General features: G+C 26.5%; 1 protein-coding gene across 2 annotated transcripts; it reads right to left on the reverse strand.

Annotated features, from left to right (window-relative positions):
* Positions 1–740: 740 nt before the first annotated feature.
* On the reverse strand, positions 741–12,766 carry LOC129972778 (molecular chaperone MKKS-like). Of its 2 annotated transcripts, none has more exons than XM_056087034.1 (5): positions 12,628–12,766; positions 8,000–8,987; positions 5,179–5,348; positions 2,811–2,921; positions 741–1,497 (listed from the first exon to the last, which is right to left on the reverse strand). In XM_056087034.1, exons 2-5 carry the CDS (start codon positions 8,976–8,978, stop codon positions 1,069–1,071), a joined length of 1,689 nt encoding a protein of 562 aa, XP_055943009.1. In that variant the 5' UTR covers positions 8,979–8,987; positions 12,628–12,766; the 3' UTR covers positions 741–1,068. The 2 variants fall into 2 exon arrangements, with proteins under 2 accessions (XP_055943009.1, XP_055943010.1); XM_056087035.1 differs by having other exon boundaries at positions 12,621–12,758.
* Between the last annotated feature and the right edge of the window lie 3,200 nt (positions 12,767–15,966).

Genomic DNA, 15,966 nt, shown 5'->3' on the forward strand with positions numbered 1-15,966 from the left:
AGTGTAGAAGGATATATAGCAAGAAAGGAAGAACTTTTATTTTCTTCCTGTGGTAGAAAATTCTTAACTTGTCAATAAGCTGCAAATTTATTTTTATACTAAAAAAATGGAAGAAGATGAAAAAAATTGAAAACTGTCAATCCGTGGAAGAATTACAACCTTCTACAAAACAAAGATAGATTTTGTCCTGAATATAATAGTTGGGTATGTAACAAATAATTAGTATGCCTAGTAAACATCCTAGTGGGAAAGTGGGCAAACACTCCAAACATGAAATTATTATGAATATTATCTCTGACAAATACAAGCACAAAGTTGCTGTTTTCTATGCTACAAGCTCAATTATCTTCAATTTTTCATATAATTATAAAAGATGAATATCCTTTAGTACTAATAAAAATGTTTTTAAAAATTGTAAGACAAAAATATAACAATTTAAAGTATTAAAACAAAAGGGAAAAAAAATATTTGCTGATAAATAATAAGGAAATTATGAGAAATTTTATCACATGATATTAAAATCAGATAAAAGTTCCCACAATTTTTAAACTTATCCCAACTGAATTCTTAATGTCGATCCGAAAGACTGCTATGATTATCACTTAGCAAGAGTGTGATACTAGTATTTAATTGATCGTGTAATTGTATTGTGTTTCATAATTCATTTTAAAAAAATAATAATAATAACAATGATGCATAATTTTATTTATAATCATGAACTCACATTACATAATTGATGGCATTCTTTATAATAATATATTATTACATTTAAAGCATTGCAGATGAAAAATTATAGTAAAAAAAGCGAGTGGAAGGATTATGACAAATCAGTAGTTTTTTGCAAATTAATATGAATTGATTGCAAGAGTGACAGTTACATTGTAATCTTAACATAACACAAACACAGGAATAAAAATAAAAGCAACTGTATATTAGAAGTGAAATAAATAATTAAATGTGCAAGAAGTAATTGTATTTTTTACGACCATAATACTATACTGAAGTTTATGATAATAAAAATAATATTCTTCTATACAGCGTATAAAGATAGGAGAAAAATCTTCCTTTTTAATGCAAATTATTGACACAAACAGAACTTCTAAGAAGTAAGGAGGCTGTTTCAAATGCCAGCGTGAGAGCACTTGCCTTACAACTTAACTCATCCAACACTAATAAATCATGAGATTTACAGTTCTCTGCAGTTTTTGCCTCGCTATTTAAAGAAGACTTGCCAATATCAGAAAGAAAAGACCAAGAATCTATGTCCGATGCAATGTTGAAGCCACAAGCACACTGGTCATCTCCACTAGGAAACTGATCATCTCTCATTTTCCAAAGATGGCCATGCACATGTTCAGTCACAAAATCCAGTTGTGACCCTTGATGATTGGCCACACAAACATCAGTCACACTTTTTAAGAATAGTGAATAGCTCTCCTGCAATTGGCCCTGTGTGCATCCCATTTCATTCTGGATGGTGGTCCAACGGCTCTTCACCTGGAAATTGATACCAAATGTTTACTGAAAAATATTAGCAAAATATATTACAGAAATATTTTAACCTTTTTCTTACAAATAGAATATATGCTCATAACAAAATTTTAAAATATCTAATAGTTAAATTGTCCCTTTTATTCCCTTCCAAGTTCAATTTATGCCAAGTTTGTGGGTCAAAAAATGTCAACATTTTTTAAAGTTTAGTTTTACAAGCAAGCATTTCTTAAACAAGACTGATTACATAAGTTACTCTATAAGTATTTCAAAAAATGTTTTTTAAAAAATCCTGTAAAATTGGCTTTCTACATAATGTAATTTTAAATTTTTGCAATAATGCAGCTTTTATCGACAGAAATATATTTATTATATAGGGAAGAGGCAGAAACTTGGTGGAGCATAGTTTTGTTTCGAAAATGCAGAAATATCAGTTGGTGCATTATCATTCTAAAAAATTATCTCCCCACTCATACCTGCAAAAGGTTATTTTTCCTTCTTTACTTAAATTATGCTAGTGGAGAAGTATAATAATGCTCAGTAATTGTATTACGTTTTTCTAAAAAATCAAAAAGGAATTTATTTGAGTATCTCAGAAGGATTCTCTTGAGGATTTAATCTCATAACAAAAAACATTTTTTCACATGCAAAAGATGAAGAAATAGATTTTGTTTTAGGAGCAGAGATTAAATCCTTGCTTTCAACACATTCTTTCGATTTTTTTCCTTGTCTTAGGCTATTAGTGATGAATTCATATTCCATCCATTTTTGCAAAACAATACAAAAATTCCTCTTGATTCCATTAAATCATCTTCAAATTTTCTTTGATACATCTCTTGGATCTAAGACAAGCAATTGTAGCCAAAGCTTGCAAATTTTTCTTATTTCCCCCTCCCTTCCTTTCACAAAAATAATGTATTCTTACACTAAATTCTTCGGTGTTCATCTTACTGAAATCACAATACTTAATAGATATGAATATATGTCAAACATAGTGTTATAAATATATATGAACAAAACTTTGTGTGAGAGTCTTTAAAAGTAATTGAGAACCAAAACTAATTTAGACACAATGCAGAAGCACAATATCTTAAATTATCAAACAACTCACATATCTGAACATAATTACTGAGGCATTATTGAGGGCATTATTTTATATATTATAGGCATTTGCTGTAATATATGAAGCACTAATTTATTAATTTTTAAAAAATAACAAAACAATTTCATTGAAAAAATTTTTTAAAAATAATAAACAAAAGTATGGTATGCAAAAAAGAGTCTAATAACTTTAATTATATATATATATATATATATACTTTTGTGGACCATAAATGTGCAGTATAGACCTCTGTACATCCTCCTCCAAGACAAACTCTATTACTCTTCAGTATACGAAACAATGCACTGATGGCTTGACGACAAACAACCTGGAAGATGACATTAAACAGTACATTAACACATTAAAAGAATATAAATATCACGCCTTCATTTATATTTCCCCTTTAGTCTGTGATATAAAACATTGCCCTCTTTCAAAAGAAAGTCAAAATCAAACAGTACAAAGCAAAGTGCAAATTCAAACAGTTCTTTTAATATTTTTAAATTTGGGAAAACATCTTTTTTATTGACAGAAACAAACAGAAAAGAAAAGGAGAAAAAACAGAAAATGATATTAAGATTAAATTTACTCCATCCAAGAATACTGACACATATTTGTAAATTTTGTTCTTTTAAAGTAACAATATCCTAAGAGAAAATAAACTGAAATCTGTTGCATAAAAATTCAGAATAATAAATTCAACTATTTTTGCCTCACTGAATGTGCTGATACAAAATTTATATAATTCATTAAAAAATTAACAGTATATTATGTTCAGGCAATGTTACTTTGCCTGAACAAAGTCAATTTTAAAAAAATAAAAGTTCACTCCAGAATAAGTTAACAAATAATTTTACTCCTTAATTATGCATATTCATACTAAGCTTCTAAAATGAATTAATTCACACTGAAACATTTTACAAGCTGGTAAAAGAAAATACTTTTAGAATAATTTCATTAGTTTATAGCTGTTTCATATCAAATTCAACAATTAAACACTTATAGAATTTTATAAAAATCAAAAATTTTACATTCAAAATTATTTATTATATCAAAGCTCACTTGCTTTTATTATAATGCAGGAAATATCTCTCTAATTATAAATTCAGATTCTATAAAAATGGTATAATATGAACATAATAATATAACATAAATAGAGATTGTGTTCTTGATATATTAAGAGAGATCCAAGATAAATCTTTGGTTTACATTTAACTAATATATCCTCAAGTTTACAGGATATAAATTCTAATTAAGAGAGTTGGTAACTACAAATTTTACTGTTTGAAATCCAAAAATATTTCTAACAAATACCTATTTTCATAAAAGTAATTTTTAAAAAGTGCATGCCAATATTTACTGAATTCAATATTAAAGTCATGAATTAAAGTTATTGTAATCAATTTATCAGAATATTTATTGTAAACCATTTTGTAATTTTCATATGAATTTTATTTTATTTAATAAATGCACACTTATTTGCTCTATTTTAAAAAAATTTTATCAGATTTCAAGAAAATTACAATTTCCATGAAGTCAGAAAAAGGAAAAGGCTGTAAATTGTAAAAAGTTTCTGCCCTTATTTGTAGTATTTTTCTTTTCCCATAAGTTTATAAAATGTTCTCTTTTAATATATCATTATCATTAAATATTAAATCAGCATCATTAAAAACTCTCTGGAAAATATAGTCGGAATCTTTCAAAATAATAAAATTTTACTAGTGATGAGATTTAATACTGCAACTTTTTTCTTACACATATTAACAAATAAACTATTTAATCTATTTCATTATGCCACTATGACAATCTAAGTTTATTGTTTTTTCTTCACTTTAGAAATAAGAGACTAACCAAATTAAAACCACACATACCATCTGTAATAATATTAAGCAAGATGTATGTTATTTACAGAATACATTATTGGAGAAAAAACATTTGACATATATGGAAAATTAAATCATCCATGATTGTTAAACCATAAATGTTAAAAAATCAAAAATCAAAAATTCATTTTTTTTTTTTTTTTTTTTTTTGTAAAAAGTAAATCACATATTTGCATGTACAAAATCGTGCAGTTCATTGTCATAATTGTACATGCAAGCCCACTATCATAATCAAAAATTGTATAAAGGCATTTTCTTGTTGATTAATGTTTTTTTTTTCAGTCATTTTATATAATATTTGCAAATGTCATGCTACTTCATTTTGCAGATTTTTAGCAAGAGAATACCTCTCAGGATTTCACAGATAATTGAGTTTACTATTCATACTGATGAAGGTACAAATTTTTGGTGTATTGTTAGATTTTGCCATTGAGGGTCATTTTAAGTCAAATCATATGACCAATCAAGCCTCTCTGAAAATTGCTTATTGATTAATATTTAATATTATAGAAACATTCATAGTAAATCAACTTTATTTAAGGTGGGGACCCATAATTTAAAAAAGTCTGATTTACATTATTTTGACATCCTAAGATTAAAAACCCTAATAGACTACAAAAAAAAAAAAAAAAAAAAAAAAAAACTAGAATGGAAGGAAAGGTCAATGAACAGAAGAATGTGAAAAATAGAATAGTCACTAACTTGCAACTCTTTAGAAGCTTCTGCATTATAATGGCCCAGGACTAAAGATACAACAGGAATTTCTTCATTATTCAATAGCAGGAAAGTCTTCCTTTCAATTTCCTCAATTTTAAAACTAGATACAGTGCCATAAGAAATTTCTGAAGCTAAGGATGTATTGGCAGAACCTCCTGTAAATATCATACGGATCAAAAATATTAGAATTACTGTGAAAAATAAGCTAAACTAAGAATTTATTAAAAACAATTTTAAAAAATTTATCTGGATATAGAATCACAAATCAAAATCTTGTTTTAATAATATTTAAAGAAAATAAGATGTTAAATGATATAATAATATATTATGTATATGTTAAAATGTATGAATAAATCTCGAAACTTCTGCTTTGAATTTAAATGTGAAAAACATGATTTATTATTAATTTATTATTTGTGCTGCAAACACATACTATTTTGAATTACAGTGACACTTGATTAATTTGAATATTTTAAATTCAGCAAAACTGGTAATGTGAGGTTATAGTTGTTTCTTCCAAAGTCCTCTAAATTTCTTATTAATATGATTAGAATTTATTTTGGTTTAAAAAATGACCTTCTACATCTGAATTGTTTTAGTTATTCAATTTCTCTTAAACTCCATAATCATTAATGATTTTTTTAAAAGTTTTTAATTTACTTGGAGAATTTACTGCTGTACAATAAATTCAATGAAGGAAAAAAAATAGTCTCATTTTAGCAAATTTGTATTCAGTTATTTTGCAATTTCAAAGCAAAATTAATGAATTTAAAATAGCATGAATTATTTTTTAAAATATTATTTATGAAAATTAATTTTTAGGTTAATATGTTTATAATAATAGGCTTCCATGATAATTATAATTATTACACTATTCACTGTTTATTCATCACGTATTAGTTATGAAAACCATTATATATTATAAATAAATCATAGTCACCCACTTTAGCATAAAAATTGTCAATTTCTTAACTGTATTTATTTTAGACCCAATTTTTATAAATTCAAATTGTTGTGGAAATTGAATTCTTAATATGGTCCTATCAATCTTAAATTACCCAAGTTCCACTGTATTATATATTTTATTTGATTTATCCTGTATGATTCATTTATAATTCATTTTTTCATAAAATGTTGATTTGTATTATAAATAAAAATTATAGATATAAATGTTTAATTACTATGGAAAAATTTATCAGTTTTGCCTTATCAGTTTTCATACTTAACCTTTTTATGAATACTTCAATAAAAAAACAAATAAAATATTAAATATCACTAAAAGGTGTGTGTGTGTGTGTGTGTGTGTGTGTGTGTGCGTGCGTGCGTGTGTTTTCCTTAATCTTAAAAGCAGTCAATATTTCAAATAGTTAGCAATGGTGAGAAATGAGATCATAATTTTTTGATGAGTAATTTATGATCTGAAGTTTTTTTTAACATAATTTCATTCAAATTTGCAAATAAATATGAATAATTTTAAAAATCAGTTAAACAAATTTCATGTTGGAAAGAATAGAATTTTTCAATTTATTTTTCACTTACTTCTTGCAATATTGCTTTTAAGTTATATATTCATTTATATTCGAGATGACAATATATTATTTTAATATTATCAAAATTAAAAATAATCTGAAAAGAAAAAGATAATGGCAGTTCCAAAAATTCATAAAGTTTGTACTAATTAATTAAAAATTAAAAAGCAAAATGTATAATTTTTGTATTTTTATTAATTTATTATATTCAAATGCATAGGCATAATCATGTATTGAAATGATACAAGCTTTAATTAAACCTGCCCAGTTTCAGACAAAATTCAAACACTAAATCAGTATATCTTTATCTCATAAACTTTTAGCTGCATGCGATGTGCTAGGATAGAACCTGGAACCTTGTGTTTTGCAGTCCAGTATTAAACCATTATGCAAAAGTAATCGCCTGTGCAGAGTAGTTGTTAACTGGCTTATATGCTATTCACCACAAACTCTAATAAAATAGTTTGCAGATATTTTTGAATACAAAATTTACCAGAAATCCATTATATTTCAAAATGTTCTAAACATTTTTAGCTGAATTGGAATATATCACGCAGCATTTTTTCAAAAAGTTTTACTTTATTTGGTTAAAAACCGATGTCACTCAAAAAAAAGGATCAACATTTAAAGTAAAAAATGTATTAATGTTAAATCAATAAGATTATGTCCAAGGACTTGCTCACACATATTGTTGTCAGTATCATATGTCAAAAAAATTGTTCCATTTAATTATTTACTTCATAAATTGCATATTAGATTTTTTCACAATTTAAATGGTATAAGTAATGACTAAATAAATGACAGTCCATGACTAACATTTTTTATAAAATCATATACCATATTAATGTTCTATTCATTATTTTAATAGTTAATAATTTTTGACAAAATCAAAATAAAATAAATTTATGATGGTATTTTTATGTAGTAAAAATTTCAGATAAATGTCAAAAATTCAGATTAGAAATAAAGCTATTCAAACCATATTAATTATTTATAGTGAAAGACTTCATACTGACACTTTACTGATATACATTTTTTTTTCTTTAAAAATTATCTATATAATATTAAAATACTTTAAAAAAGTTAACTCTTTAAACAAAGTTTTAAAAAACCATGAGTGAATAAAAAATTAAAATATAAAACTGCTGAATTACTTTAAACCAAGAATTAAATTTTTTTATACTTAAGATACAAAAAAAATTTTTTAATTATGGAGAAAAATCTCAATTTATTTTCAGATGACAGAAAATGAAATATTTTGCAATAATTAATTTTACCTGAAATGATTTGGATGTATTTAGTAGTTTCAACTCCTAATCTATCTAAAAATAAGATACCAGCATTTCGTAATTGTTTTTTAAGTTTTGGATGTATTACTTTTTGACAAAACAGAAAGTCATATTTTCCTAAAATAACTTTTTGAATGATTCCTTCCAAATATTTCAAAATGAAATCTGCCACAGAAAAAGAAGTAGAAATCTCAAGATGTTTTACAGGAAGATCTGCATCTCCAGCAAGAGAGGTTGTAAACAGGACGATTCGAAAAGGTCCATTTTCATTTCTTTTGTTTTGGAAACAATTTCCATCTACTTTTGACAATGGAATAAGAACACCTTTAAACAATTTAGAATGATTGATGTTAAAACTTTCTAAATTTAGTATTCTAATATTGTAATCATCCAAAAGTGTACTTGGTGGAGGGACAATTGTCAAATAGGCTTCCAAGATTAAATTGGTAAGATGATTTTTATTCTCCAACGTTAGCACACATCCTGGTTTCGAACTCAGTATTGAATGTACAATGGATCGCAAGTGTAGGAAATTTGAAAAATCAACATTCCTAACACATAAGTTGTCTGTATAGTTTAAACATTCTATATATAGAGTTGCATAATATTCATATATAGTCCCAATAATAGGCAACGGGGATTCTGAAGACAGAGCATGATGAATTGTTTTTAAAATTAAAATCACACAAAACAAGCCACCATCATTGAAACTTTTTAATTGAGATTTAGCAGCAGAGATGATGATTTTGGAGAAAATGTTTTTTACAGATATGAACTGAAACAGTCTTTGGGATGATGAAGTAAGAATGACAGAGCCTCCTTCTTCATGGCGGAGAAGCTTGAGTTTAGCTTGAGGCCCAATGCAAGTTCCAATGATCTTGATAAGAATTTTAAGAGATGCAGTAAAAGAATCTTGATGCAAAGGATCAAAAATGAGGTTGGATGATCTTGATGATGCCACTTCCATTTTTTCCCCCTAGAAAATATCAATAAAAGAAAGTAAGACAGAGTAATCAACATAAATTTTAAACATAGGTATTTTCCTGAAAACATTAAATATGTATATATACACACGCACATATAAATCTGCAAATTCCTTTTAAATTAAATAAGTTCAGAATGCTTCCTACCTTGCTATTTGTTATGTATGCTGCATCATGGTTTAAAAAAAAAAAACTAGATAACAGATAAAAATTGTTAAAGAGCTCTATGTCTGATTCTACAAAAAATGCTTTAAATATCAATATATCTATATTCTGATCCATATATAGTATACAATATAACAAGTATAGTGCTATACTTTTATGGCATGACATATTAATTTATAATATTAAAGGTTTCAGGACATAGTTTAAATTTTTAGAAGCCAGAGAGACTCTTGTTCAATACCCTAGCATAGAACTCAAATGCATAAATTTTTGGAAAAATAATACAAGTTTCTTTTTAAAAAGTATTGTGCTTTCATAATAATACAATTGAAAGAGAAAACATTTTAAAATTAAATAACCATCATAAAAATCAATAAGCAACATTCATAATTTTAAAAAAATGCAAAATTTCTATGATAAAAGTAAAAGGAATGTTATTTTCAAAAGTTATTTCCATACTCAAAATCTTCTTAAATTTCATTTATATAGTTTTTTTTTTTTTTTTTTTTTTAATATTTGAAAATTAAAGCATCCTTTTAAAAAATGAATCTTTACTCTCTTAGTTATGCAACACAATTTCCAAATAATATATTATAATAAGAAAATCCTTCTTAAAAAAAATCAATGGGCAAAATTCTGCTAAAAAAAGCAAAAATAAAAGCAATCTGAAGTAAAACTCTCATGTTGAAAGTGAAAAGGAAATTCTATTAACCATAATGCAAATATTTAAAGCAATGCACTGGCAGACTTTGGATGCTTTGGATATGGAGGAAGGGTTACAGACAGCCTAAAATTAAAGAGTCTGAACTGCAGTATATTGTTAAAAATTCTGGGGTTAAAGTGAAGATTAGTGTGCCCCTCGAGTTTATCGCCAATATGGCAACCCAATGGAACACTCTTCTAGCAACCCTAATGCTGTTTAATTTACAACTTTTTACAATGGTTGAATTATACATGAACTACAACCATTACATGAAAAATGTTAAATTAAAAATAATTTAAAAAAATATCGATTAGCTTTTAATTTTGTTCATTTTTATAATTAAAAGTTATTTTACAACTAATAAAAAAGACACTGCAATTTTATTTTTAATATTAATGCAAACAAAAAATATTTATTCTTTTGCAATTTTTAATTGCCAATATGCACTTTAAAATTGTCTGAATTCTTACTTTACAAATTGTCTACATTCTTATTTAAAAGTCAGCTGCAATTGAATTTTTCGCAGTTCTTGCAATTCTCTAATGGTTGGTTAACTTGATAATTTGTTATGCCGGCTATTGTACAAGAATAGATGTTGAGTAAATGAGATGGAAGACAGTATTTCAAACCTGCAGAATGGTTGATGGAAGAGTGGAATATATATATATATATATATATATATATATATATATATATATATATATATATATATATATATATATATTTACAAGTAGATGAAGTTAGGAAAGGATACTTGTTTAAAATTCTGTATGGTTTGATATCGAAGTATTTCGAACCGGCAGAATGGATGAAGGGCGAGTAGAATATATTTTTTTACTAGTTGATGAAGTTGGGAAAAGGATGCTTGTGTTGAAATTTTGTATGGAAAATGTTTCAATTGCTTCTTCCTCCATTCTTTCATTTCTATTGGTTATGTACTGTTCTTGTTATCCACACAGTCCTTATACTCAATGTGCTAGCGAAGCTACTAGATTCCCGCTTCCGCTGCTAGTAAAGCCATAGGATGTTTTTTTTTTAAAGTTAAAAAATTCTGCAAGGTGCCGTCTACAGAAGCCGAAGGCATTGCATGCTCTAACTTTAGCTCTGCATCCAACAGACCGTCTGCACCGATTTGAGAAAGACAATACTTATCAGTAAAAAAATCATAATTATATTGCGGAAAGTGTTTGTTTACTTTGTCTTGTCTGCCATCTTTTTTCACGACTTGGCATTCTTGGAGCAGCAAGAGACACACTAAACTTCACTTTTACCAATTGAGGAATTAAAGGAAGAACTACTTGATGTTAAAGAATTAAATGATATTCACATCAAGATTCACAGATATACAAAATCATTTTGTTCAATTTATCTATAAAATCTTAATTTTATAATTAAATACCTAAATTAAATTATTTCCTAAATATATTGCTTATATGACTAAAATCTTGCAAAAAAGTTAATATATAAATATGTAAGAATTTAAAAAAATAAAAAACCTTTAAATGAATTGTGATTAAATTACAATTCCATCACACAAATTAATAATAATAAACTGTGTTATCAAAATAAACTTATGTATAAGTATAAAATATAATAGAAAAATAGAATCATTAAGAAATATAGAATTAAATTCAGAAATTCCTTCAAACCCATCATTTTCAAAAGTGAGAGTATTCTACCAACTAATTATGCATTTTAAGTCACTGTGTCTAAGCATAAATAAGCACCAGACATAATATAAGTAAATTTCCTGAATTGTCTTTTCTTAGAGATTTGACAAAAACTTTTTAAGGGAAAAAAAAAAGTAAAAAATGCAAACAAAATAGATTAATCCCGAATAATGATCTTTTCAGGAATCATATGCTGAAAATTTTTTAGTTAACTCTTTTATTCAGATATCTTTGTTAACGATCTGCTAATAATGAATTAGTCCATTTGTAGAAACAGAAAAAATGATCAATAACTTTTTATTCACTTCTTATTGCCATTAACACAAAATGGCTACTTATTCTGATAGTATTCAGCATTGATTAAAATATTGCCATAATTACATATTTTTTTTTCAAAGCCATCTTTATGCTTACATTGCTTAAATGACAATCAGGAGAGAAATTTCAACAATTTCTGTCAGAAGAACTATTTCAAAGACATTTCATAAAATTATATATTTGAATGGAATTAGAAATAACTGAAATAGTTATTGTGGACACAAAACAAACGGATGTTAATGGCTTTGATTTTCTTTTTGGGTAGAACACATACATATGCTCACTGTAGACCAGTAGAAATATTGTTCAGCAATGGATAACATCTGAACTTTAAGATGAAACAAAGAACGATTATCTGATGGATCGCATTTTATTATGGCAAGTGATAACTGACCAGCACTGAAACTTCATGAATCTCCGCATTTTAAATGACCAATGAAGGCAACTAAAATGCTTGAAACATTAGAAATTTAATTTCAAGGAGAAAAAAAGAAACAAAATCGATTCAATAAAACACGAAAATCGGTACCAGCTTTCTTCTTTGGCGACTTATCGTTTAAAAAAAATTACAATTCTGCATTATTCGCCGACATGTACCCGATTCTTCTGCATGGTCATCTACTCATCGAGATCAAAGATCTTCCAGGCTTACTGAAGATAATTACTACAGTTGTGATTGTACTAATAATGAATAGATACTGTTGTCTGTTTTCTTCTTATAAAAAAAACTAGGAACTTGCGAAAATGCTTACTTACGCCTTCAAACTTACGCCTTACTTTTTCAATCTTACAGTTCTTGATCTTCTAATGCAATCTTTTTCTCACGCTCTTCGATTTGTTTTAAAATTTCTAAGTACTTGCTACCCTTGATTTTAGGTGGAACAATGTCTTTTAAAAAGTCCAATGTATCAATAGTGTTAACTATCTTAGCAAGATCTGAATAATCAACCTGCATTTTATTATCACTGGCTTTTAAAGCTTGACGAACTAGGAAACCAATAAATCCTTCTGTGGCTTTAGTCACCAAAAAGCATGAATCAGGACTTATATTACCAACTTCAGGAGAGCTTTTCATAATCATTTTGATTCTAGACAATGGTAAAATACACAACTTTGACTGTTTATCATTCATAATGAAAAATGATTGAGATATTTCCTCACAAAACCGCGAACAATAAAATTTCAAGAACACAAACATATGTATTCACTTCACTTCAATTAAAGCAATTGAATGGAAACAAAAATCAGACGTAGTGACGACCACTTTCTTTTCATATATATATTTCTAATAAAGATTGTGGATATCTATTCATAAATGTCTTTCCATGTTGTAAAAGAAAGCCTATAAACAGTTTTGTATCTTTCCAAACAAATAAAATATCAGGATAGCTACTATCAGATATTTGTGATATCCTAGTAATAGAGATGCATAATCCACGATTTTTTGAATAACAAATAATTTTGCTATTGTTATTTTTAAATATTCGTTCCAAATATCTGTTATTTCAATTATATTATTAATTAAAAATTATAATTATTATTAAATATAAAATTTATTAATTGTAATTAATACATAATTTACTATTTTAAGTAACGTGTGATTGAATTAATTTATATGTTTCAGCTTACTTTTTAATTTTAATTTTTTTAAACTATTAATTTAATTTATTTATTGGAGTAAACCATTTTCTGAAAAATTGAATTAAAAAAAAAGTCATTTCTTTAAAATGTTCGCTTTAGTTCTATATTCGGCCAATAGATGACGCCTGCAGAGTGAAAGGAATGTATGTCATTAGAGAGTTATGTCACAGGCAATTAGAAATGATCTTCATAGGATAACGCATTGTCAAATGCAAATTCGGAAAGTCAAGCGGAGCGGTTATCATAGCGGAGCGGTGACTTCACAATTATGAGTACTTTCAGTGATAGCTCCACTTTCAGTGATATGCGATTCAATGTACGATAATTCTAAGAATAACCGGTCCATTCAATTTTCAGCCCATTCACAGATTGCATGATTGAATTCTTGTTTGAGAGTTTCCATTGGATAGATCGTATCGATTGTTACTTTCTATCGTGATCCAAGACCTTTAATCGCAATATCACCAGTAAGATCATGTCAAAGATTTGAATCACACCCCTTTTTGAAAAGTATTGATCACTGGTATTTGTGACTTTTTGATATTGGTTACGTAATAACCGCTCTTAAAATATTCGTCATCCCTACCTGGTAATGCATTTACTATCCTTACATTCACATGGAAAATTTCGTGCCCCCTCTTTGGTTCGCGGTTCGAATTTACATCTAACAGAATTTTCCTTCCACCCCCCCCCCTTCCTTATTGTTCTAATGAAGAATTTGTATTCTCTTCATCATTCATTTAATAAAAAATAAATAAGTCCTGATACAAATATAACAATTATGTATTTAAATATAACAGGACTTACTTATGTTTTATTTAAAACTTTTCAATTTCTATAGATAATAAAGTAAATGAGATGCAAAAACTGCAATTGCATTATTCGTGTTCTTTCTGATGCAAAACAATAGACTGGATTTTAGCCCAAATCAGATTATGTCATTTAATTGTAAATTTAAAAATAACAGGAAAAAGTAAAGAAAATTAAGTGTAATCTCTTAACAGAGAAGCAGAAAATATTAGCGTAAAATATATCATAAAATTTAAAAATTGCAAAATATGTGTATATGAATACTTTATTAAAAATTTTAATTTTAAAGAAATCTGCAGTGACTTATGGAAATAATATATTCTATTTCTTCATTAGAAATCTGATAAAAAAAATTTCTTGTTATTTTAAAATTTTATGTTGTAGTTGTTTAGATTTTTAAGCTAATTTGTTTTTCTTACTAGTATTATCATTATTTTGTGGAAATATTAAATAAGCATTTCAAGGGAGAGAAGGGGAAAATTTATATTTTCTACGCATTTTTAAAGGTATTTTGAGTTATGCTAATATTTCAAAAAATCTAAAGATTATTTTTAAAAACATGTAAATAATCAAAAAAAAAAAATGCAGCAAGAGGGAAGAATTATTTTCTTTACAAAGAAAAGAATTCATGGGATGTATGTTTAAGGAAAGGTGGTTAGTTCTCTCTCTCTCTTTCTCTCTCTCTCTCTCTCTATATATATATATATATATTAGTCTCTTTAAACATTGTTCATATATGATCGATTTTAATGAACTAATTTTTGCTGATAAAGAGTTTCAAAATATTCTGGCAATAATATTTTAGCAGCCTCTTAAAGAAATATATGAATATATTTCCTTGACATCATGGGAACTTACTATTATGTTATTTCTTTCTCTAAATTCAACATATTTATACAGGTAAGCTGATATAAAAATATTAAAGTTCTTTTTTTTTTTTTTTTTCATATTTGAATTTTGAACAAGTTTTTTTAATCATTATTCTGAATTAAATCGTTCAACTGTAAAGATAATAAAAGACAAATAATAAGTTTAAATTTGTCCTCAGAAGAGAAAACTCATTAGAAAGATATTTTTCTCAAATTTAATAATCTTTAGATAAAAATAAAACCTAGTTCATAATATGAAATCTTTAGTGCTCAGTTTTGGGCTTTTTCAAGATATGAATAATTTTGAAGAATTTTATCATTTCTCAAAAAGAATGTGAATAAAAATTCTATTTAATGTTTTTATAAACCAGATATAATTTCTCTTAAAACAAATTTCCAATAGTATAAAAAAACGCCTTTTTATTAGTGAGTATGGATAATCTGAAAAAAAAAGAGGTCATTTTATATACTATATGAATACTGAGTAAAATTTTATTTTAAAAATATAATTGACATTAAAATATAATTTAATGAAAATTATATTTCAACTAATGCTTAGAAGCAAATTAATTTTTGTCCAGGCTTTGATGTTCCTCATTTCCACTTCGTATCAGATAATTTATCATCCAACTATCGCATTCTTCTGAATTTTTATCATTTCTGAGTACTACAATTAACTTTGGAAAAAAATGGTTCAGCTTCTTAAAAAAAAAAAGGTTAAAAGCTTCTAAAAATGAACACATTTCGGGGGGGGGGGGAGAGAGAGAGAAAACAGAATCGATATTTTCTGTACAAA

The sequence above is a fragment of the Argiope bruennichi genome, chromosome 6 (genome assembly GCF_947563725.1).
Source record: "Argiope bruennichi chromosome 6, qqArgBrue1.1, whole genome shotgun sequence".
Taxonomy (NCBI): Eukaryota; Metazoa; Arthropoda; class Arachnida; order Araneae; family Araneidae; genus Argiope; species Argiope bruennichi.